The sequence below is a fragment of the Felis catus genome, chromosome A2, assembly GCF_018350175.1.
Source record: "Felis catus isolate Fca126 chromosome A2, F.catus_Fca126_mat1.0, whole genome shotgun sequence".
In the NCBI taxonomy this organism is placed as follows: Eukaryota; Metazoa; Chordata; class Mammalia; order Carnivora; family Felidae; genus Felis; species Felis catus.
This window is the reverse complement of record NC_058369.1, coordinates 945,225-965,303: the sequence shown is the minus strand read 5'-3', so window position 1 is coordinate 965,303 and position 20,079 is coordinate 945,225. Positions and strand designations below refer to the sequence as shown.

Sequence of the window (20,079 nt, the reverse complement as noted above, 5' to 3'; positions counted from 1 at the left end):
GAAGCATGGGGCGGTTGGTTCTTGTGTGCTTTTGTTTTTCCCGCCCCTGCTCCTCCGGTGAGGGTCGTCGAGGTGTCTGACAGGTTTCCGTGTGGTTTGCTTCTACCGGGTCGACACCCCTTAATGATTCGCATTTTGCCTGGGTTTCGTTTTCTGGGTGCAGCGGGGCCATCCTCCGGCGCCTGCTGTCGGCTCGTCAGCGGGGCCGGGTCCGATGCAGGCTGTGGCTCTGAGATAGATCTTCCCGTGTGCGCACGTGTGTGTGTGTTTATCAGTCTCGGGGCGTTGCCTTCTGGTCACACGTGGCCATCCGTGAGTGTGGTCAGGGCGTCGTGGTCCGGCCCTCGGCCGTCCTCCTCTGCCATGTCCTGGCACTGTCCTCGGCCCTTTTTCTCCCCTGGGACGTTCCTCGCTTTGCCCTTGTCCCCAAGGTGCGTGGGGCCCGTGCCTGGACCCGGCTCGGGAACAGTCTCCGACGGGCGGGACCGCGGGCGCTGGGGAACCACCCTCCGCCCTCTTTGCCTTGAATGCTTTCTCGAGCCACATTTGGTCCTGCAGCGATGGGCCTGTTGAGGTTGCGTCCCTGCCTCCTGTCTGCTGTGGCGTTTTCTCAGGAGAAGATCTCACTTCGGACACGTTTGAAGGTGGCTAACGCGTTAGCCTTCCAGGAGCTGCGCGGCCACGGGTCGCGGTGTGTGAGCAGGCAGGCCCCATCTTGGTTCCCAGCCTGCTTGGTTTTCCTTCTCGTTCTTCGTCCTCGGTTCAGCTGCCTCCTCTCTCGTCGTGTTCACTTTCCTCCGGACTTGGTTCTGCCGTCAGACTGCTCTTCTCCCCCGGACTTCTTCCCCTCCCCCGCTCGCTGTGTGTGCGCGTGCGCGTTCGTTCCGCTGGCCACCGAAATGCATGTCTCGTTACTTCTTAGACCCACTTGTCGTTTGTCTGGAAGAGGTGCTCGTGGCGTCAGGCTCCCGCGGAGACCTCTGGCTTCCAGGCAGGGAGCGGGTGTTCGTTCCGCGACTGCCTAACGCGAGGCGGCCGGTGCTGTGCCGGGTGTGGCCGGAGCCTCCTGTTGTCGCCACGGCGGCTGCTCTGTCGTCGTTCGCGGCCTAGAGGTGTGACGCGCAGCCCGATCGCGGTTTCCACGCGTGTCGCGTCCAGGACCAGGCACGGCGCCGGCTTCTCCGGCGTCCGTGGGTCGGGCCTGTGTGCGTGCCGGCCGCCGCGAGGCACGGCCTGTGGAACTCGCTCTGTGGGGTTTTCGTGGGCGATCCGGCCCGTCCTCCGAGAAGGCGCCTTGGAGCCAGGCTGCCCCGCGCGCGTCCCGACCCCCCCGGGTGGCTCTGCCCGGTGCGTCCGCCCTGCGCTCCGCGGGCCCTCCTGCCCTGCTGCTCTCTCCTTGCCCTGCTCCTGGCGGGCGTGTGCCTTCTGGAATTGGCTCTGGGAGGTCGCGCCGTCTGCGGCCCCGCGGGTGGCTGTTCCAGGGTTTGTAATACCACGGCAAAGCTCCCGTTCCCAGCGGGGAAACCGGACGCCCTGTCCTGTGGGGGCTGCCCGGGCGTCGGGGCGCCGACCCTGCCACTTGGGCTCTTCATGCCCCCGCTCCCCACCCGCGAGGCCGGGAGGGTTCGCCTGGCTGACGGCCACCCGCGCCCACGTCTCTGGGGCCGCCCTGGCCCGTCTTCTGCGCTCAGGACCGCGTGTGCGGTGCTCGTCCCCGTCCCGTTTGGGGTCGTCCGCGAGCCCTCGGGGTCCGGGCCCAGGAATGCTTGGTCGGCTGCGCCTCGGAGTCCGGTGTCGCGGAAGGCCAGCTCTGTGGGCGTGGGTCTCCCGCCACGTCCCTCCGTGCATGGTCCCCGAGCCCCGTCCCTCCTGCCCTCCCGCGGCGTCCTTCCTGCCGCTGCCGCTTTGCGGGCTTTCTGTCTCCCTGAAACCTCGTCTCCACCAGCCGCGCCAGCTCCGGGCCTTCCCTTGAGGCCTCGTGGCTGTTGCTGACGTTGCGGATCTTCCGGAATCTTGGTCTTTCTTCCGTGTTCCACGCGTGTCTCTGTTTTGTGTCCGTTGCCCGCACGGAGGCCCCAGGTTGGGGAGGTTCTCCCGTCCCCACACTCGGATGCCCCATGGGTCCCCCTTGAGCCTGAAGCAGGACGAGGGTCTTTCCGTTAGGAGTCGGTCACGGGTCTGAAATCCACGGGGGGCCCAGTTTCTGCAGCGGGGGCCCCGTTTCCCCGTGCATCACATACGAGTGGGATCCACAGGAGGGCTGCGGGCTGCTGGGGCCGGGGGGCAGAGCCCCTGGCTTGGGGTCCTCCTGGTCTTGGAAAGGGTGGGGCGTGGCCTCAATTCCCTGTCTGTCTCCGATCTGCTTGCTCACGGGTTGTGAGCAGGGGCCCCGCTCTCCTGCCCCCGCTCGGGGCACCTGCCCCCAGCCGCGCGGAACCCGGTGCCTCTGGCGGGAACGGCAGTGCCTGGGGGGTGCTCGCTGCTGGGCTCTCCTGCTGCTGCTGGTTCCCACGCCGGGTCCCCTCCTTTCCAGAAAACAGCAGGGGGTGGGGGGCGTTGGGTGGCCTCCGGTCGTGGCCAGCCCTGGAGACCTTGCTGAAATGTGAGACCATGCAGCCCAGAAAACCCAGTGTTCCTGCCAACGAACAGGGCAGAGGACGGAGCAGAGGGCCGGGAACGCGGGGGCCGAGTGAGCCTGGGTTCGGGGCTCGGCCCACTGCGCCCCTCGTAGCTTTTCTCCAGCTCCGGGATGACACAGGAATTGAAGGGTTAGCCCCCAAAATCCCAGGAAGAGAGGCCTCCCCTGGCTCGTGGGAGTGCACGGCCCCGGTCTCCAAGTCCAAACTGGTGTCGGTTTTGCCCCCACACGAGCCCCTCGGTGCTGCCCGACGAGCCCCCGGCTTGGGAAGATTTGGATGGTGAGACAGAAGGGCCCAAGGGGGGCTGACGGGCCCAGCGTGCACCGGCCGCCCGGGGAGCTGGAGAGGGCGAATTTCCCGAGCGTCTGCCAAGTGGTGGTTCTTAAGGCGTCTTTTTTTTTTTAGCTTCATTTAATCTGAGAGCGAGCACAAGCAGGGGAGGGGCGGAGAGAGAGAGGGAGAGAGAGGATCCTAAGCAGGCTCTGTGCTGACATCACAGAGCCCGACACGGGGCTCAAACTCAGGAACCATGAGATCGTGATCTGAGCCCAAGTTGGATGCCTGACTGACTGAGCCCCCCTGGGCACCTGAGCTGGGCTGACGACCACCTGGGTCTTGCCTGCCCCACGCCCCAGCCTCGCGCCCGGTCCCGACATCTGTGGGTCAGGCTTCTTTGTACAGAGTAACCAGCTTCAGGAATCTTCCTTCCTGCTGGGGTTGGCTGAGCTTCTCCATAAAGGGCCAGCAGCTAATCTGTTCTGTCTTTGCAGGAACAAACAGGCGTGGTCACGTGTCAGTAAAACTTTATTTACCAAAAGCAGGCAGAAGGGGTTTGTGGGGGTCCCCGGGTTGCAGGATGCCACCCCGGTTTCTGGGGAGTCCAGCACATGCCGTGGGCCACTGGGTCCCAACCAGCGTTGCCGCCCCATGTCGCCAGGTGGGGACCAGGGTCTGCCAAGGGCCCACCACGCCCTGCCCCCCCCCACCCCCCCCAGCGCTTCCGGTCCCCTGTCCTCAGAGCAGCCCAGGCAGGTTAAGTGGCACTTCAGGCCCGAGACGTGGCCCTGGCGGGGCACCCCTACCCTCAGCTCTGTCCCATCCCGCTCCTGCTCTAGTCTGAGGCAGCCTCTTGGCCCCGTGCAGCCGAAAAGAAAAAAGGCGTAAAAAAAATTGCAGTCTGACAGCAGCATTTTATTCTATTAGTACGTTTTAATTAGAACACGAACGAGGGGTGTTATGAATATTCATGATGATTATTAAAGTGTATGATTAATCACGTGCAGTGGGGGAGGGAGGGGCCGTCCCCGTTTCTGTCACCGTTAGAAGAGGGGAGGCCAGAGGCCCATGAGGGGTTTTTCCAGAAAGGACAGAACAACACCCGTTACCTCTGCCCAGAGCTCCTGGGCTCTGTGGGTGCAAGTCCCTGGGCCATGGGTCCTGGGGTGCCCCTCAGGCTGCTGGGCTTCGCGGGGGCTGGGCTGTGGGTGCCGAGGCTGTTTCCTCCGACGCGGTCTGCTGTGGTCTCGGATGTGGCCTCCCTGCTCACAGTTGCGGGGTCTGCTGCCTCCAGGGGCACGTTGTGGATGCCCCGGCGGGTGGGGGGCTGCTCCAGAAGGGGTGGGTAACAGGCAAGTTGGGTGCAGAAGGAGACTGAGGCTCGGGCTGCTGGCACTCTGCCCCAGGTCGCCCTGCCTCACCGGCCGCTCTGTTCCCAGAGCCCAGGTAGGGGTCCGGGACCTCAGGTACAGACCCTCAAACCTGGTGGCAAACGCTGGGTAGACCCCCGGACCGCGGGAGCCCCTGTGGGTGTGCCCCCACCCCCACCCCAGCTAAGGCAGCCCCCCACTGCAATCGCGTTGGGATTTTTTGATTAGAAAATAAAACGTATGTGGGCTGTATGAATATTCATTAGGCTGAGGGATTAATATGCATAATTATGCAAATCTAACAGCAATTAAACACCAGCTTGGGGAGAGACGATTAACACAAAGGCACCGCAATAGGGTGAAATTTGAAAGGAGTTTCTGGTCAAGACGAGCACGGGAGGCTGGGTGGGCTGGCGGAAGGATCCGGGCTGGGGTTCCTGTAGCCTCCCCCAAAGTCCAGCTGTGTCGGGTCCCGGGGCCACTGAGGTGGCTCTCCTGGCTGAGACTTAGGGCCTGGGCACAAACCTCCACCCCGTCACCCTCCAGCCCGACTCGGGTCCTGTGGAGGAGGGTCTGTTCATACTCCTCCTGTTTACACAGGAGGGAGACTGAGGCACGTGGAGAGTGGTCCTGGGGCCAGTCTGGGGGCCCCCAGACTTCTCTGCATGTGTTTGCCAGGCAGTGAGCTTTAGAGCCCTGGTCCTTAAGGGTCTGTGCCTACTGGGTGGTGCCTGGGAGTGTTAGGGGAGATAAGGGTCCCTCCCCGCCCCACCCCACCCCACCCCACCGCTACAGACCCAGGTCCTCTGCCTCTCTGGCTAACTCCCCTGCGCCGTCGGCCTCGGGGGTCCACCGGGCTGGCAGCAGCCCGTTGTCTCTGCCCGGACCTAACCGGGGCTCCACTCCACCCTTAAGGGGCTGCCGGCCTGTGTCTGGAAGGCAGTCGGTTGCGGCTGTGCTGTTGTTTCCACCGAGGAACGGTCCCCCCCTCCAGAATTGTCAGTGGTGGGAAGGGAGAGCCTCCCGCTTGCCTGAGATCAGAGGTTATCTGTCACTCTTCATCCGTTCACTGACGTCCTCGTGAACCTTTCTTCAGGGTCAGGAGGGACTAAGCCTGATGTAGAGGCCCCGGTCCCTTGGGGTCAGGGCTGGGCCAGAGGGAGAAACTAGGGGCTGGAGGGAGGAGGCTCTGAGAGTGAGGGCCCTGCCCGGGGCGGGCATAGTGGCTGGGGCCTTGACGGACGGGTAGGAGTTTGCCAGCAGAGGTAGCTGGTAGAATTAGGCTGAACTGTGGGTCTGAAGGGATGCTAGTTGCCGGGATGTCGGGGGCGCTTCCCACCAGGGGCAGTTGTTTCGTTTTTTAAGATTTTATTTAAAAAAAATTTTTTTTTCAACGTTTATTTATTTTTGGGACAGAGAGAGACAGAGCATGAACGGGGGAGGGGCAGAGAGAGAGGGAGACACAGAATCGGAAACAGGCTCCAGGCTCTGAGCCATCAGCCCAGAGCCTGACATGGGGCTCGAACTCACGGACCGCGAGATCGTGACCTGAGCTGAAGTCAGACGCTTAACCGACTGCGCCACCCAGGCGCCCCTAAGATTTTATTTTTAAGAGAAAGCACACGTATGTGCACACGGGTGCGGTAGAGGGGCAGAGAGAGAGAATCCCAAGCAGGTTCAGTGCTCAGCTCAGGGCCTGACGCCGGGTTTGATCCCGGGACCATAAGGTCACGACCTGAGCCAAAATCCAGATTCAGACGCTCGACCAACTGAGCCGGCCAGGCGTCCCGTCAGCAGTTTAAATAGGGGCAGCGCTGGGGTTGGTGGGGCCAGATGGGCTTCGGCCCAGGCTGGATCAGGAAGGGCCCAGAAGACCTGCCGAGTCGAATGAGGGCTTGTCCCTGAGGCGGTGGGGACCAAAGCCACGTTTAGAGTCGAGCGGCGGCGACGGGGACCCTGACTCTCTTCTCTTGCCCTGCAGGGCTCGAGGACCGACCCGGCTCGGGCTCCTGGGGCACCGGCGACCAGAACAGCTCCTCCTTTGACCCCAGCCGGGTAAGGAACCTCTGTGAGGCCTGAGACCTGGCTTTCTCCTCTCCAGCGTGGGGAGTATATGGGAAACTGAGGCTCACGGGGAAGTCACGTGCCAGCCTGGTCTCCTGTGGCTTTGGGCTCAGACACGTGGGTTCGAGTCCCAAGTCGGGCACTCACTAGCCGCCTGCTTCCCCTCACGCCCGCGTGTCTCTCCACAGGCCTATGGCGAAGGCACGCACTTCCCTGAGCCCCACGACAGCCTGTCTCCGTCCACATTCCTGGGACCTGGGCTCGCGGGTGAGTGTGCCACACGGTCCCCTCCCCCCGTGCTCGAGTGTGGCCCCCGGGTGTGGCCGGCACACTCCAGGCACCGTGCTGCAGGGGGCTCTCCTGGAGCGAGGACGCAGGTGGTTATGGCCTGGTGCCCACGGGAGAATGGGCTCGGGGTCCTGGCAACTCACGGAGGTGGTCCCTCCCCGCTGGGGCCCAGGGGGGTACTGTCCCCTCGGTGTCACGACTGTGGGATTGGGATGCTCACAGAAGCCCTCCATACCGGCCCCTGGGACCCCCGGGGTCTGGGTGGACGGGTGGCCGTGCACGTCCCCACGACAGGGTGCGCGGCGCCTGCGGAGGGAGTGGGGGGCAGCGTCCGAGGACGCGCTGTGCGGCGGGAGTCTGCCCGTCTCCCAGACCGGGAGGGTGGAGGCTGGCCCAGCACGTGGCCTCGGGTGGCCTGTGCACCTGCCGGGACGCCGGTTCCCTTCTGCTGTTCCTTCCTCCCGCTTCTTCCTGACGTGGGCAGTTTCCCACGGCCAGGCCTGGTCACCAGGGCCCAGAGCCCAGCTGTGTCCCAGGCCCAGCACGTGGCACCCAGGCCGCCCTGGGCTTCATGCTGTCGCTGTCAGCCTGGTCCAGCTCCGCGGTGAGGCCGCGGTCCTCCCACCCTGATGTGCGGGCCCAGCGCACAGCTTTAGGTCCCTTCTCTGGGCCCACGGGGCTCGTGGCCGCACCTCTCCAGCCTCGTCCTGCCTCCCAGGAAGCCCCTGTTTGGTGCCTGCTGTACGCAGGGCCCGGACCCCAACCCGCTCCTGTTGCAGGGGAGCTGAGAGTCTGGGAGGGAAGCCGTCCTCCTGGGCCGAGCCCAGAGCCGTGGCCTTGTTGCCCTGCTGACCCCGGGGGCACGGGAGCCAGGGCACCACCGTTCACTCCCGGGACCGGGACAGACCCCCTCTGGCCTCTTGGGTCTTGGGGAGGTGGGACTGGGGACATAGCCCGTGGGGCATCCCCCCAGCAGCACCTGCTCCAGGAGCCGGGCTGAAATTGTAGTTCTGTATAAAGGAACCGGGGAACGTTCTCCTGTAGCTTGAGAGGAAATCCAGTAGTCGGCTGAGCACTTGAATCCCTCACTCACGTCAAGGCAGGTTATGGTCTCCACTCAGCCGTCACCAGCGCCCAGCTTCAGCCTGAATCAGCTTTAAGGGGCTCGGGTCCTGATCAGCCTGGGCCTCTGCCTCCACGAGGCCAGGTCAGTGGTAGGTCCGGGCCTCCGTTGACATTGGTACTGATGGGCAGGCTGCGTCCCCACAGGTCCGGGCCTTGCCCGCCCACGCAGGGGCCGCCACACGCTCTTCAGGAGCTTGGGTGGAGCCCAGGGCCCTGGTGCTGAACCTCGCGGTTGCACGGGACCCCGGCCTGTCCCCTGGGAGCCCAGCACTCTGCGGAGCGGATGCCTCGGGACCGTGAATGGAGAAAACGGAAGCCAAGTGCAGATCCCTGCCGTCCCCCCTTGGGGGCAGCACGTGCGGGGGCCCCCAGCGGTTCGCCACATCCTCTGCAGGTCATCTTGGGACAGCGTCTGTCCAGACCTCTGCTCGTCCCCGAGCCTGACGGGGGGGCCAGGGTTCCTCCAAAGCCCTGTTGGTGTTGCGCACGATCCGGTGACTGCGGTGTGCAGGCACGTGCCTGGCGGTGGGTCAGCCGTTGGGACGCGCCCTCCCCGGGGTCCGCTCCCAGTGAGTCTTTTCTCTTCCAGGCAAGGGCAGCGAGCGGAGCGCATACACTGCCTTCGGGAGAGACGCGGGTGTTGGCGGCCTGAGTCAGGTGAGGTCTGGGGCCAGGGCCTCTCTGCTGGGTCCGCTGCTCTGGAGAGTGGAGCAGGGGGCTGCCGTCACGCGTCCGCCCCACCGCCTCCACCCCCCACCCCACCCCCCTGCCCCGGGGCTGTGACTAAACAGACGCGTCACGGACCTCTTCTCCTCTGCAGGAGGTTCCCTGGTTGAGCCGAGAGCCGGTCGGCTGCAGTACGGCCAGACTCCGGGAGGCCGGCAGGCTGGGTGTGGACCGGGTGAGGGGGTGCCGGGGAGGCCACGGCCCTTGTCCCGTGGCTCCCCGACCTGGGGTAGTCTATAGGGCAACAATGGTTTCGGGGGTCACCGTGCACGGCTGGAGGGTCTGAGAGACGTGCCACCCCCAGGTTGCAGGCGGGGACGCTGAGGCCGGCCTGCAACCCGCCCCCCACGCCCCCCCGCCTCTCAGCCTGGCCCTGGGTCTCCCACAGCCTCCCGGGGAGCCCCCGGCGCAGGCGAAAGCCCCACCACACTGACCTAGCTGAGAGGCAGGGCGGCAGTGACCAGCCCCCGTGTCCCAGTGTGGGCCCCGGCCTGGGACTCTTCCAGCTCGGTGCGGCCGGGCTTTGTCCCGGTTGGTGCCACCTGTCCGCGTGCCGTGTCCCCTCAGGAGCGGTAGCGGGTGCAGCTGTTGAGGGCCAGCCGTATAGACAGGAAGGGTGAGGCGTGGAGCGGCCGCTCACCTGAGCTGCGGAACCGGCTTGAACCCTGGTCGTTTCTGCCCTTGAGGAAAGGAAGTCTGTTTCAAATTAACACACGCAAAACGAAGCCGAAGCCGGGTACCTTTAAAAAAACAGAAAACGCGCAGAGTGAAGCCACCAGGTTTCTGTGGCGCCTCGACGCCCGGCGTCCTAGAAGGGCCGCGGTTTGCTGGCGGCTTTTCTTTCTCCCTCTTGGGAAAGAGCTTGAGGCTTACGGTCGCTCACGTCTCCGATCAGAGAAACGGGACCGCTGTCGGGAGGGGACCGTGCCGAGCAGGGCAGGAAGGGGCTCCGCTGAGGGCCGCCGGCACCCCTCGGGCGGCTCCGAGCAGCGGGCCCAGATGCCGGCCCGGCGCCCCACGATGACCTCTCCCTCTCGTTCCCCCCAGGCTGGCTTCCTGCCCAGCGAGCTGGCCCTCAGCAGCCCGGGGCCGCTGTCCCCTTCGGGCACCAAGGGCGGCTCCCAGTATTACTCCTACGCCGGCCACCCTCGGCGGAGAGCCGCGGAGAGCGGACTGGGTGAGTGGGGACCCCGCCACCCCCCCACCCCCCCCCCGCTGCTGGCGGGGCCTGGCTGGAGGGACGGGTTTGTAGCGGGGAAGGAGCAGGTGCGTTTGGGCCCCGCGTTGGGAGCGTCTGCCCGGGCACGCCTCGTGCAGGGTCTCCTCCTGGTCCTTCGGCGCTCGGCTCTGGGCCAGCAGCAGCCCCGTGACCCGCCCGGTGCGGGTTTTCCCTGCCGCCACATCGTGGCCTTGTCACGCTTGGGGACACTGGCCCGCACCGCGGCACCGTGCTTGGGGACGCTTTAAATGGCGGCAGGACCCACGAGACCCAAAGATGCAAGACTCCGGGCACTGAGTCGGCCGTGAGGAGGACCCGGTTCCTCCTCGGCTGGGCCACGTGTGTTGGTGGCTCACGCTGTCCCCGTGGTTTGCGTGCCCGAGTGGCCACATGAGCCCTGCACGTAGAGATTTTGGGTCCCTGAGTTGGGCAGTAGGCGAGTTTGCAAGGGCGGGAGCCAGGACGGTGGCAGGGAGGGACGGAGCAGAGACCTGGGCACGTGGTGGGGGCAGGAGGCGCCCTGAGGACCCCCGATTCCCCTTGCTCCTGACAGACACACAGCCCAAGAAGGTCCGGAAGGTGCCGCCAGGTCTCCCGTCTTCGGTGAGTCGCGGGGTCCCACCTGCCACGTTCCCGGGGGAGGGGGTGGCCCCCAGGCTGGAGGTCGTAGCTGTGACAGCTGGTATGCAGGAATCCAGGACATTGTTTCTCGGGTCTAGCTTGGATTCCTCCTGTAAGAGCCACGTGGCACTTGTGGGCAAGGCACCTTGGGTTGAGTGTGATGGGGTCTCGGGGGCACCCTGGGGGCCCAGGTCAGAGAGTCCCCGCCCTGCCGCCTGGCGATTGGCAGGGGGCCACGCTCTGGCAACAGACTCCCTGGAAGAAACGGCAATCTGCTGGGGTGTCTGGCTCCTGCACCGGCGTCCGGGAGCCCCCCTGGGCCCCCCAGGCTGGGCATAGCCCCCGTAGGCCGACGCAGGTTGCACCAGACCCCGGGGTCAGGGTCACGGGGTTGGCGCTCTGGTCTGCAGCTGGGAGGTGTGGGTCAAGCTCCTTTGAGACGTCAACCCCCGCTTTCCCCATCTGAGCCCCCGCCCCGGTTTCCTGGGACATCAGAGCTGAGAGCCCCCTGAGCCTGACTCGGCCCGGCCCACCCCACCGGCACTGACCCCACTTCCGCTCCAGGGCCAGGGCGGGCGTTCCCAGCCGACCCGGGGCTTTCCTGCCAGCCTGGCCTCCGCCTCAAGCAGTGTCCCTCCGACGTCAGCATGACCCTAGGGCTGCTTTGCCTTCTTGGCGCTCTGGAACCAAGGGCCGGGTGTTAGTCCAGGGCCCCGCCTCCGAGGCCCCCACATCTTCTGTGATCAGGGCTGCGGCCTTGGGGGGGCTCCGGTGCAGGGGGCTGAGGAAGAAGGAAGGGCTGGGGGCATCACAGCCAGGTTCTGCTCTGACGGACCGAGAGCATCTTCCGGACTGGGGCGGGGGGGGGGGGGGCGTTCTCGGCAGGGGGTCCCGTCTGCAAAGACCTCAGGTGCCAGAGCCTGGAACTTGGGGGGGCGGGGGGGGGACAGGAGGTGGGGAGGGGAGGAACTAGAGGAGTAAGGGCGCCACCAGAGCCTCCAGTGCTGGGGAAGGTCAGCTGCACAGAGGGGTGGGGTGTCCTCCCCCCGCACCTGACCGCACCCACCTGCCCACAGGTGTACCCGTCCAGCTCAGGTGACGACTACGGCAGGGACACCGCCGCCTACCCAACCGCCAAGACCCCTGGCGGCACCTACCCTACCCCCTTCTACACGGCAGGTACGTGGGGGCTCGCCTGAGGGGGCCGGGCCGGGCCCCCCCCCACCTCACCGTCTGCCCCCCCCCCCGCCCCACAGATGGCAGCCTGCAGCCTGCGGCCGAGCTCTGGAATCCCCCGGGCCAGGCGGGCTTCGGGCCCGTGCTGGGCGGGGGCTTCGGCAGCCTGCAGCCACACGAGCGCATGGTGAGTACGGCCTGGGTGGTGGGGGGCTGGGGGGGAGGGGGCGCCCCGCCTGACCCCGCCTGACCCCACCTGACCCGCCCCCAGGGCTACCAGCTGCACGGAGCGGAGGTGAACGGACGGCTGCCAGCGGTGCCCACCTTCTCCTTGGCCCCCGCGGCCGCCTACGGCGGCGCCCCCAGCCACACGCCACCTGTCAGCGGGGCCGACGGCCTCCTGGGTACGGCCTCGTCCTGCCGCCTCCCTCTCCCAGTCCCGCCCTCTTTGTCCGCGTTGTGGGCCACAACGGCTTCTGGAAGGGCGGGTCCCGCTTTGCTTTGCGTCAGAGTCTCCGTGGAGGCGGGTGGCGGGACGCCAGGCCAGAACCCAGACCCAGGCCGGGCTGCCCGGTGCCGGGCGAGGGCGCCTGTGTCGGGCACGGAAGGACCAAGCGCACGGGGGCTCCCCGTCAGCCGGGCGTGGGGCCGGCTGGGTGCCGGGGCCGCCGCGTCCCTGACGTGGGGCTTCGCCTCTCCACCCCCAGGCTCCCGCGGGACGTCGGCCGGCAGCTCTGGGGACGCCCTCGGGAAGGCATTGGCCTCGGTGAGGCGTGGGACGGGGTGGCGGGCGAGGCGGGGCCGGCGAGCCGGGAGCCCGAGCCTGCCCCTGACCACGCGGCGGGTGGCCCCATTTCTCCTCCCTGTCGCAGATCTACTCCCCGGATCACTCGAGCAATAACTTCTCCTCCAGCCCCTCGACCCCCGTGGGCTCCCCTCAGGGCCTGGCAGGTCTGTGTGTGGTGCTGGGGAGGGGAGGGGGGGGCTACATCCGGTACCCCGGCCCTGGCTGGGCCACCTGCCCCGGAGCTCGTGTTCCTGTGGGCATCCCAGAGAGGCTGTCTCTCTGGGACAGAGAGGTGATCTCTGAGCCAGTCCGCGCTGTGTGAGCCGTGAGGGGCAGATGGGATCTCGCAGGGCCAGGGCACGGGGTCCACCCGCCAGAGTGGCAGGCGGAGACCCGCAGCCGGACTCTGGGTCACGCACGTGTCGGTGTTCGTCCACCTCCTGGACGATAGTTAGGCGCCAGTCGCGCGACCCTCTGCTTGACCCCGCCGAGGGGGGGATGGGTCCTCCTGTTCCCAGGAAGACCTACCCGGGCATCAGCTCGTTGTGAAGTTTCGGGGAGGCCGGGTGGTTTTGTTAGAAACCCCGCAGGCCCTCGCCTCACCTCGGCCCGTGCAGGGGCCCGGGGTCAACCACTGCCCTGCTCTGGCTTCTGAGATTCCTCCCACGTGTGCCGCCAGGCTGCCTTCCTCGTGGGAGGCGGGGTGTGGGTCTCGGAGACGGTGGGTTCCCGGGAGCCCCGCCTGGCCTCCCCACCGGAGCTAAATTCCCAACTCGGCCCTTAGACCGGCCTCGCGGGCATCAGGGTCCCCGGGTGACCGGCCCGGGCGTGACCGTCCCCTGGGCCGCCTCCCCACCCGCTCTCTCGCTCCGGCTCCCATCCGGCTGGTTACGCACCCAGCCCCGGGTGCCCCCCGTTGACGCACCACCCACCCCTTCCAGGGACGTCTCAGTGGACCCGAACGGGAGCCCCCGGTGCCTTATCGCCCAGCTACGATGGGGGTCGTCACAGCCTGGTGAGCCTCCTGCCCCAGCCTTGGCGGGGGGGGTGGGGGGGGGGGCGCATGGTCCTCGTAGGTGTGACATCGGTAGGGATACCTGTTCCTGGAATAGAGGGGTCGCCCGTGAGGGCGGCTCAGCGTGTCTGCTGTGACCGGCTTCTGTGACTTCGAAACCATGTCCCGGGAGGGCCGTTCGGTCTCCCGTGACCAGCGGAATTTATAGGACAGACGCCCCGGTGATGGTGGATTCGTGGGGCGGGAGGAACAAAGCTGGCGGACCGTGCTTGTGGCCTCCCGGCCGGTGGAGCAGAACCGTGCAGGGTCTCTGCGTCTGGGCCCTTCACCAGCTCCCCAACACCCCCTTCCAGAACAAGGTAGAGGACCGCCTGGACGAGGCCATCCACGTGCTGCGCAGTCACGCGGTGGGCACGGCAGCTGATGGTCACGGGCTGCTGCCTGGCCACGGGGCCCTGGCCTCCGGCTTCCCCGGCCCCGTCTTGCCCCTGGGTGGGCGACACGCCAGCCTGGTGAGTGCTGTCCGAGGGCGGGCTGAGGGGGACGGGGGTGGGGGGGGCAAGGTGGGCCGGCCGACTGACCAGCGGTCTCCCCTGCCTGCAGGTGGGAGGCGGCCACTCGGAAGACACGCCCACAGGCGGCGGCAACCTCACGCACAGCCACGTAGCCCTCCCCAGCCAGCCCGGCCCCCTCCCCGACCTCTCTCGGCCCCCAGACTCCTACAGTGGTAAGCCTCCGCGTCCCGGCTGGGACGGTGGAAGGGGTGGCCGGCGCCTTGGGGTCAGCTGTGCCCTGATGTCCTGTGCGAGGCCCGGTCAGCGGGCGGTGTGCCCCTGAATGGGGTTCGTCTTCTGGAAAACGGTGGCAGAGTTGCTGAGAGCCGCCAGGCTAGGGCTAGGCCAGGGGTCTGCTCTCTGCCAGGCCCCGGGGTGGGGCCCCCACCATACGCAGCATCCCCCACACCTTGCACTGGGAGGCCCTTCAGGAGGCCAGCAAGGTCAGCCTGTCTGTTCCTTCCTTCAGGGAGGTGGAGCCTGATGTCCTCACGTTCGCTCGTTGGGGGTTCCCGGCACGGGCACATACACATTCAGCGTCCGCTGCGCGCCTGGGGCTCTTCTCGGCGCTGGGGGGTGAACTGAGAATTAAACAAAAAAGCCTGTCCCTGCGGGGGTGACACTGGAGTGGGGAAGATCAACAGTGGACTCGATGCAAAAGGAAAGGGGCAAAAGTGGGGAGGAAGGGGTGCGAGATTGTGACGTTTGAGTCGAGATAGGCAGGAGCAAAAGCTGACAGGTACTTGAGTGAGGCGTGTGCAAAGGCCCTGGGGCTGGGTGGTGCTGTGTTGAAGAAATAGTGAGGAGCCCTGTGCTGAGGGGGAGAAAGGGGAGGGCGGGCAAGGAGAGAGTGAGGTCAGGGAGGGGACCAGGCAAGTCTCACAGGGTCTTGGGGGAGGACTGGGCTTTAACCCCGAGCACCAGGAGAGCCCTAGATGGCTGTGGGAAGGGCAGGGACCTGCCAGACGTGGTGCTCACGGGTGCCCTCTGGTGGCAGCAAGGAGAACAGACCCGTGTGGCACCTGAAATCCAGGCTGGAGGTGACTGTGCTGGGCCTGGGGTGGGGGGGTGGGCGCGGTGGCGAGTTCCGGGTATTCGGAAGGCACAGAGGCCACAGGATTTCAGATGCAGCGTCGGTGGTGGGATTCGGGTCTGGAGTTCAGAGTGGGGTCCAGGCTCCTCGGCGTTTGGTGGAGTTCAGGGCTGGGGGTGGGGGGTGGGGCAACTGTTCCACAGGTTCCTGAGATGAGGACCCCAAGCTGGACAACGTGGGGTCAGGGTTGTGGCCGGCGGCCGTGGGGTGTGAACTTTGCAGGGAAAGGACCGAGGAGGTGACTGCCTTGAACGCGGCTGGAGGGAGGCCCGTGGCCAGTAGGCATCGTTCCCGCTGTGGCCGGAGGCCTCCCTGGTGGGGGGAGGGGGGGCGACGCCCCCCCCCACGTGCCATGCTGACGCTGGCTCCACTGTGGTGGGGGAAACCGAGGTCCAGACAGGGGCCGGCCTGCTGGGCAGTGCACACATCACGTGCCCACCTTGTGGAAAATGCCACATCACACGGTAACAGGATGTGGGTAACGATAGTGCCACCTGCTGTCTGGAGCCCCCAGGAGCCGGCCACGCAGCCCACGTCAGGGCAGCTTCTCTCTGTCTCTCTCTCTCTTTTTTTGGTTTATCCCTTTTTGAGAGAGCGTGAGTGGGGGAGGGGCAGAGAGAGGCAGACACCGAATCCGAAGCAGCTCCAGGCTCCGAGCTGTCGGCACAGAGCCCGATGTGGGGCTCAAACTCACAAACGGCGAGATCGTGACCTGAGCCCAAGTCGACGCCTAACCGACTGAGCCCCCCCAGGCGCCCCCTCTGCATGTCTTGATTTTTATCACTCTATGCCGAGGGTCTCGGGGGACACTGGATGGTATCTGGGACGTGTGTGGTCATCGCAACTGGGGAGCTCCTAGCGTTGAGTTGGGGGGGGCAGGGATGCTGCTTGACCCCTCACAGTGCCCAGGATGCCCCGATGTCCGTGGTGTGTTGGGGGGATTCCATGAGCTGAATCTTGTATCCCCGAGCCCTCCCCTCCCCCCCCCACCTGGCCCTGCCCTCCCAGTTCACCTGTTGCAGAGTTCCAAGTTCAACATCGCTGCGTGCCTTTAAACCCTGTGTGTGGTTTTGTTTTTTTTAATTTGTCGATTTTGCGGTGGAGGGTCAGAGAGAGGGAGAGAGGATCCCAAGCAGGCTCCAGGCTCCAAGCTGTCAGCACAGAGCCTGACACGGGGCTCAATCGCATGAACCAAGAGATCATAACCCGAGCTGAAGTTGGACGCTTAGCCGACTGAGACACCCAGGCACCCCAAAGCCTAGATTTCATCGTGCGGTGTTGGGCTTTGTGAAATTGGCACCCTGCTGGCCTGATGCACTGGCTGGGAGGGCCACCTTGCTGCCGGTGGCTGAGGATGGGCCCTGGCCCTGGTGTAGACCGTTACGTTGTTTCACACTCTGTTGTCGTGCGCGGTGCTTTCTGCCGCATTCCGAAGCTTGTGCCCAAGAGTTTCTTGAGTGTGATTCCAGGTTGTGGGGATCGGGGGTTGCCTGTACCCTTCCGATAATTCCAGATTATTTCCCAAACTGGCCCTGCCAACTTCCCTCCCACGGGCAGTCCTTCCAAATTGTTAGGTCCTGCCGAGTCCGCCGATTTAATGGCTGACCGGATCCTGATTTGCATTTTCTCAGTTTCGTGGTGTGGTGCCATGGCCGCTTCCTTGTATATGAATTGCCCACTGGGAACCCTCCCTGTTTTCCTGTTGAGCCGCTGGTCCTTTTATTGGTTTGTAGGAGCTGTTTACATATTATGGAGCCCAAGCCTTCACCGATTTATACGTGACAAGTATTGCTTGTGGCATATTTTCTTATTTTTTTGGTATGGTATCCTGGTAATCAAAAATTCTCAATGGACATAGTTGAGTTTTAGCAATTTCTTTCTTCGTTCGAGAATAGCTCTTTTAGTATTTCAGGGACTAGTTCCCCCACCTCTAAGTCATAGCAGGGTCTCCACGCATTTTCTTCTAAAGGTTGTCGAGTATCCCCTCTCCCACCAGACCTCGGTCTGTCTGGAACTGATGACTGTGGGGTGAGGGAGGGACCTGATTCTGGGTGTGTTTTTTGTTTTTTTGTTATTGCTGTTTCATTGGGTTTTGTTGGGGGGAGTTTTGGGTTTTTGGTTTTTGTTGTTGTTGTTGTTGTTGTTTTTGCAAACAAAGGCCTGGCTCTCCCAGGAGAGCTCACTACAGCTCACACGGGGCAGAAGGGATCGGTCAAGTGGCCCTGGAGGTGCCCCGGACCCTAACCCCAGGCCTGTCTTAGGACTCGGGCGCGCCAGTGCCGTCTCGGGTACCGGTGAGATCAAACGGGAGGAGAAGGAGGACGAGGAGGATGCCTCAGTGGCTGACAACTCAGAAGAGGAGAAGAAGGAGTTGAAGCCCCCCCGGACTCGGACCAGGTGCCAGCCCTCCCTCGGCCCCCGCCCCGCCCCGCAGGATGCACGCACGCACGCACACGCGCACACGCACACGGTGCCCACACCGCGAGGCCGTCGGCGGGCCCCCGCCTGCCCCCCCGCCTCACTGTCTCCCTCTGGCCCCCGGGCCCCCCCCCTCCCCCCCGTAGCCCGGACGAGGACGAGGACGACCTTCTCCCCCCAGAGCAGAAGGCTGAGCGGGAGAAGGAGCGCCGGGTGGCCAATAACGCTCGGGAGCGGCTGCGGGTCCGAGACATCAATGAGGCTTTTAAGGAGCTGGGGCGCATGTGCCAGCTGCACCTCAACAGTGAGAAGCCCCAGACCAAACTGCTCATCCTGCACCAGGCCGTGTCGGTCATCCTGAACCTGGAGCAGCAGGTGCGAGGTCAGTGGGGGCGCCGCTCCCCTCCCCCGCCGCTGCTGCCCTCGCTCTCCCCCCACTTCCTGGAGCCAGCCTCCCCTGCTGTGACTGTCCCTCTCCTGCAGCCACCGTCCTGCCCTGCTGTGACCTCCCCCTGCAGCCACCGTCCTGCCTTGCTGTGACCTCCCCTCCCCCCCCCCCCAGTTGCTGTCCCCCCTATTGACCAGGGCCGCCTAGCCTGGCTCCGGGGTCCCCTGTGGCACAGGAGGACCGTCTTCGGACCCCTAGCCCTGCAGGCCCGGACACTGCAGCTTTGACTTGCGTCCCTGGAGCCCAGGGATCCCCGCCCACCCCAGCCCTTCCCCCTCTTGGGAAGCCTGTAGCTCTCTGGCTGAGGCCCCTGTGCCCCAGGGCAAAGGTCACTGTCGCCCCCAGCAGACACATTCTGGGGCCATGTCAGCCCATCAGACCCCGTCAGACCCCATCTACAGGTGGGGTTCCCCGCACCCCGTTTCCCAGGGCTTTGTGTGTGGATCCAGAAAGACCCCCCGTGGGACTTGGCTCCCCATCTCAGCTGCTTCCTTAACGCCTCCTGTTCCCGCGCGCCCGTTAACCCTTTCTTTCCTGCAGTGCTGTCGCTTGGACGGGAGCTGGGGCCCTAGCCCACCCGGCCTGCTGTCCCCTCAGCTCTGAGGTTTCCGTGTTTCCATGGTGGTGTGGGCACCCCCCCGCCGTGTTCCCCGCGCCAGCTCTCTGCTCTCTGCCTCTCGCCCCTCGCCCCCCCCAATCTCCACCCACCCGACCCTTTGCTTCCACGGCAGCCCCTCCTTACCTCGCACTTGCTGCCCAAGCCCCGGATGGCAGGGCTGCGACCTTGGGGGTCTTTCCTCCCCCCAAAGCCCCCCAGTCGGGACTTGAGGGAAGAAAGGAGACCAAGGGGTGCGCCAGCCTCAGGCCTGTCAGTTTGGTCTGCGCGCTTGTCCTGGGCTCCGGGGGCCGCCGCCGCCGCCACCCGGCAGGATCCGCTCAGGCCCAGGGCAGGTGGGCGGGGGCAGGGCAGCAGCGCCCCAGCACAGGAGCAGGACAGGGCAGCAGGGAGCTGCCCAGATGCAGGTGCCTGGGCTGCTCCTCCGCGTCTTGGGCGCACACCACAGCCGGGCCTTCGCCGTGTCTGTTTCATGTTCCGCGGGACCAAGCGTGGCAGTGTCCCAAGTGCGATGTGCCCCCACCCCACTGACAAGGGCACGGAGTGACGTCCCTTGGGCAGAACCGCATGGCTACACAGTTTGTAGGGCTTGAGCCAGGGTTTGGACCCAGCAGGCAGGTGTCTGATCTCCAGAGTCACGTGTGAGTGCCTCCCGGTCCACAGCAGGTGCTTGGGAACTCGGAGCCACTGCTTGGTCAGGTGGGGCTGTTCGCGGTAGTGCGGAGAGCAGAAGGCCCAGGGAGCCCACCCTCCCAGCCCAGAGTCGGGGCCTGTGGACAGGGCACCTGTGGCCACACCACATCCAGCTCTTGGGGTGGCCAGAGTCCGGTGTGGGCAGGAGGTGGGGGTCAGGCCTTTGCCTGCTGAGCCAGAGTCTCCTCTGCCTCTCCCACCCACGCTGGTCCGGTCAGCTCAGGCCTAGCGCTCCTAGCCTGCTCTGGCCAGGGAAGATCATTCCGGGATCCTCCTGGCCCGGGTCTCCTCCCCTGCCTTCCCGGCCAGTCCTTGGGCATGTGGAATGGGCAGAGGGCAAGGGATGCCCTCCTGCACCCCACAGATCCCCAGATGGGAACCCCAGGCCCTACTTCCCCTCTCTGGGAACAGTCACACGTCGGTCTCCTTTGCAAGGAACCACACACACACACACACACACACACACACACACACACACACCGCCTTGCCTACAGCCGGCCCCAAGGGTGGGCACAGAGATAGGCACACGCCCAGGGTCTCCGCTCCAGGAGTGTGTGCCCTGTGCACACAAATGAGCACGTTCTTGTGGGCGTGAGCACGCACGTGCTCACATACACGCACACACAAGCACGCACGCGCACACACATCAGCAGGTGCCTGCCTGCACGCCCCACACGTAACTAACAGAGGCCCCGGTGCTGTGACCCAGCAGTACGGAGGAGGTGCTGTCCCTGGAGGAGAAAGACCTGAGGGACCGGGAGAGGCGCATGGCCAATAACGCGCGGGAGCGGGTGCGCGTGCGCGACATTAACGAGGCCTTCCGGGAGCTGGGGCGCATGTGCCAGATGCACCTCAAGTCGGACAAGGCGCAGACCAAGCTGCTCATCCTGCAGCAGGCCGTGCAGGTCATTCTGGGCCTGGAGCAGCAGGTGCGAGGTAGGCTCCCGGCCG

General features: G+C 65.3%; 1 protein-coding gene across 15 annotated transcripts in view; it reads left to right on the top strand.

Moving 5' to 3' along the window:
* TCF3 (transcription factor 3) overlaps positions 1-20,079 on the top strand; it is a 31,506-nt gene that overhangs the window by 10,608 nt on the left and 819 nt on the right. Inside the window, exons 4-19 of one of the 15 annotated variants that reach the window (XM_023243119.2) lie at positions 6,267-6,340; positions 6,538-6,616; positions 8,352-8,419; positions 9,536-9,665; positions 10,261-10,310; positions 11,405-11,507; positions 11,585-11,691; positions 11,776-11,908; positions 12,212-12,270; positions 12,377-12,455; positions 13,233-13,306; positions 13,660-13,818; positions 13,910-14,033; positions 17,215-17,350; positions 17,518-17,746; positions 19,841-20,043. In XM_023243119.2, the coding sequence (XP_023098887.1) occupies positions 6,267-6,340; positions 6,538-6,616; positions 8,352-8,419; positions 9,536-9,665; positions 10,261-10,310; positions 11,405-11,507; positions 11,585-11,691; positions 11,776-11,908; positions 12,212-12,270; positions 12,377-12,455; positions 13,233-13,306; positions 13,660-13,818; positions 13,910-14,033; positions 17,215-17,350; positions 17,518-17,746; positions 19,841-19,906 (1,670 nt within the window). In that variant the 3' untranslated portion in view covers positions 19,907-20,043. Of the gene's footprint in view, positions 1-6,266; positions 6,341-6,537; positions 6,617-8,351; positions 8,420-9,535; positions 9,666-10,260; positions 10,311-11,404; positions 11,508-11,584; positions 11,692-11,775; positions 11,909-12,211; positions 12,271-12,376; positions 12,456-13,232; positions 13,307-13,659; positions 13,819-13,909; positions 14,034-17,214; positions 17,351-17,517; positions 17,754-19,837; positions 20,065-20,079 lie in introns of those variants that run through there. The other 14 variants (XM_023243113.2, XM_023243134.2, XM_023243127.2 and 11 more) reach the window with 14 other exon arrangements.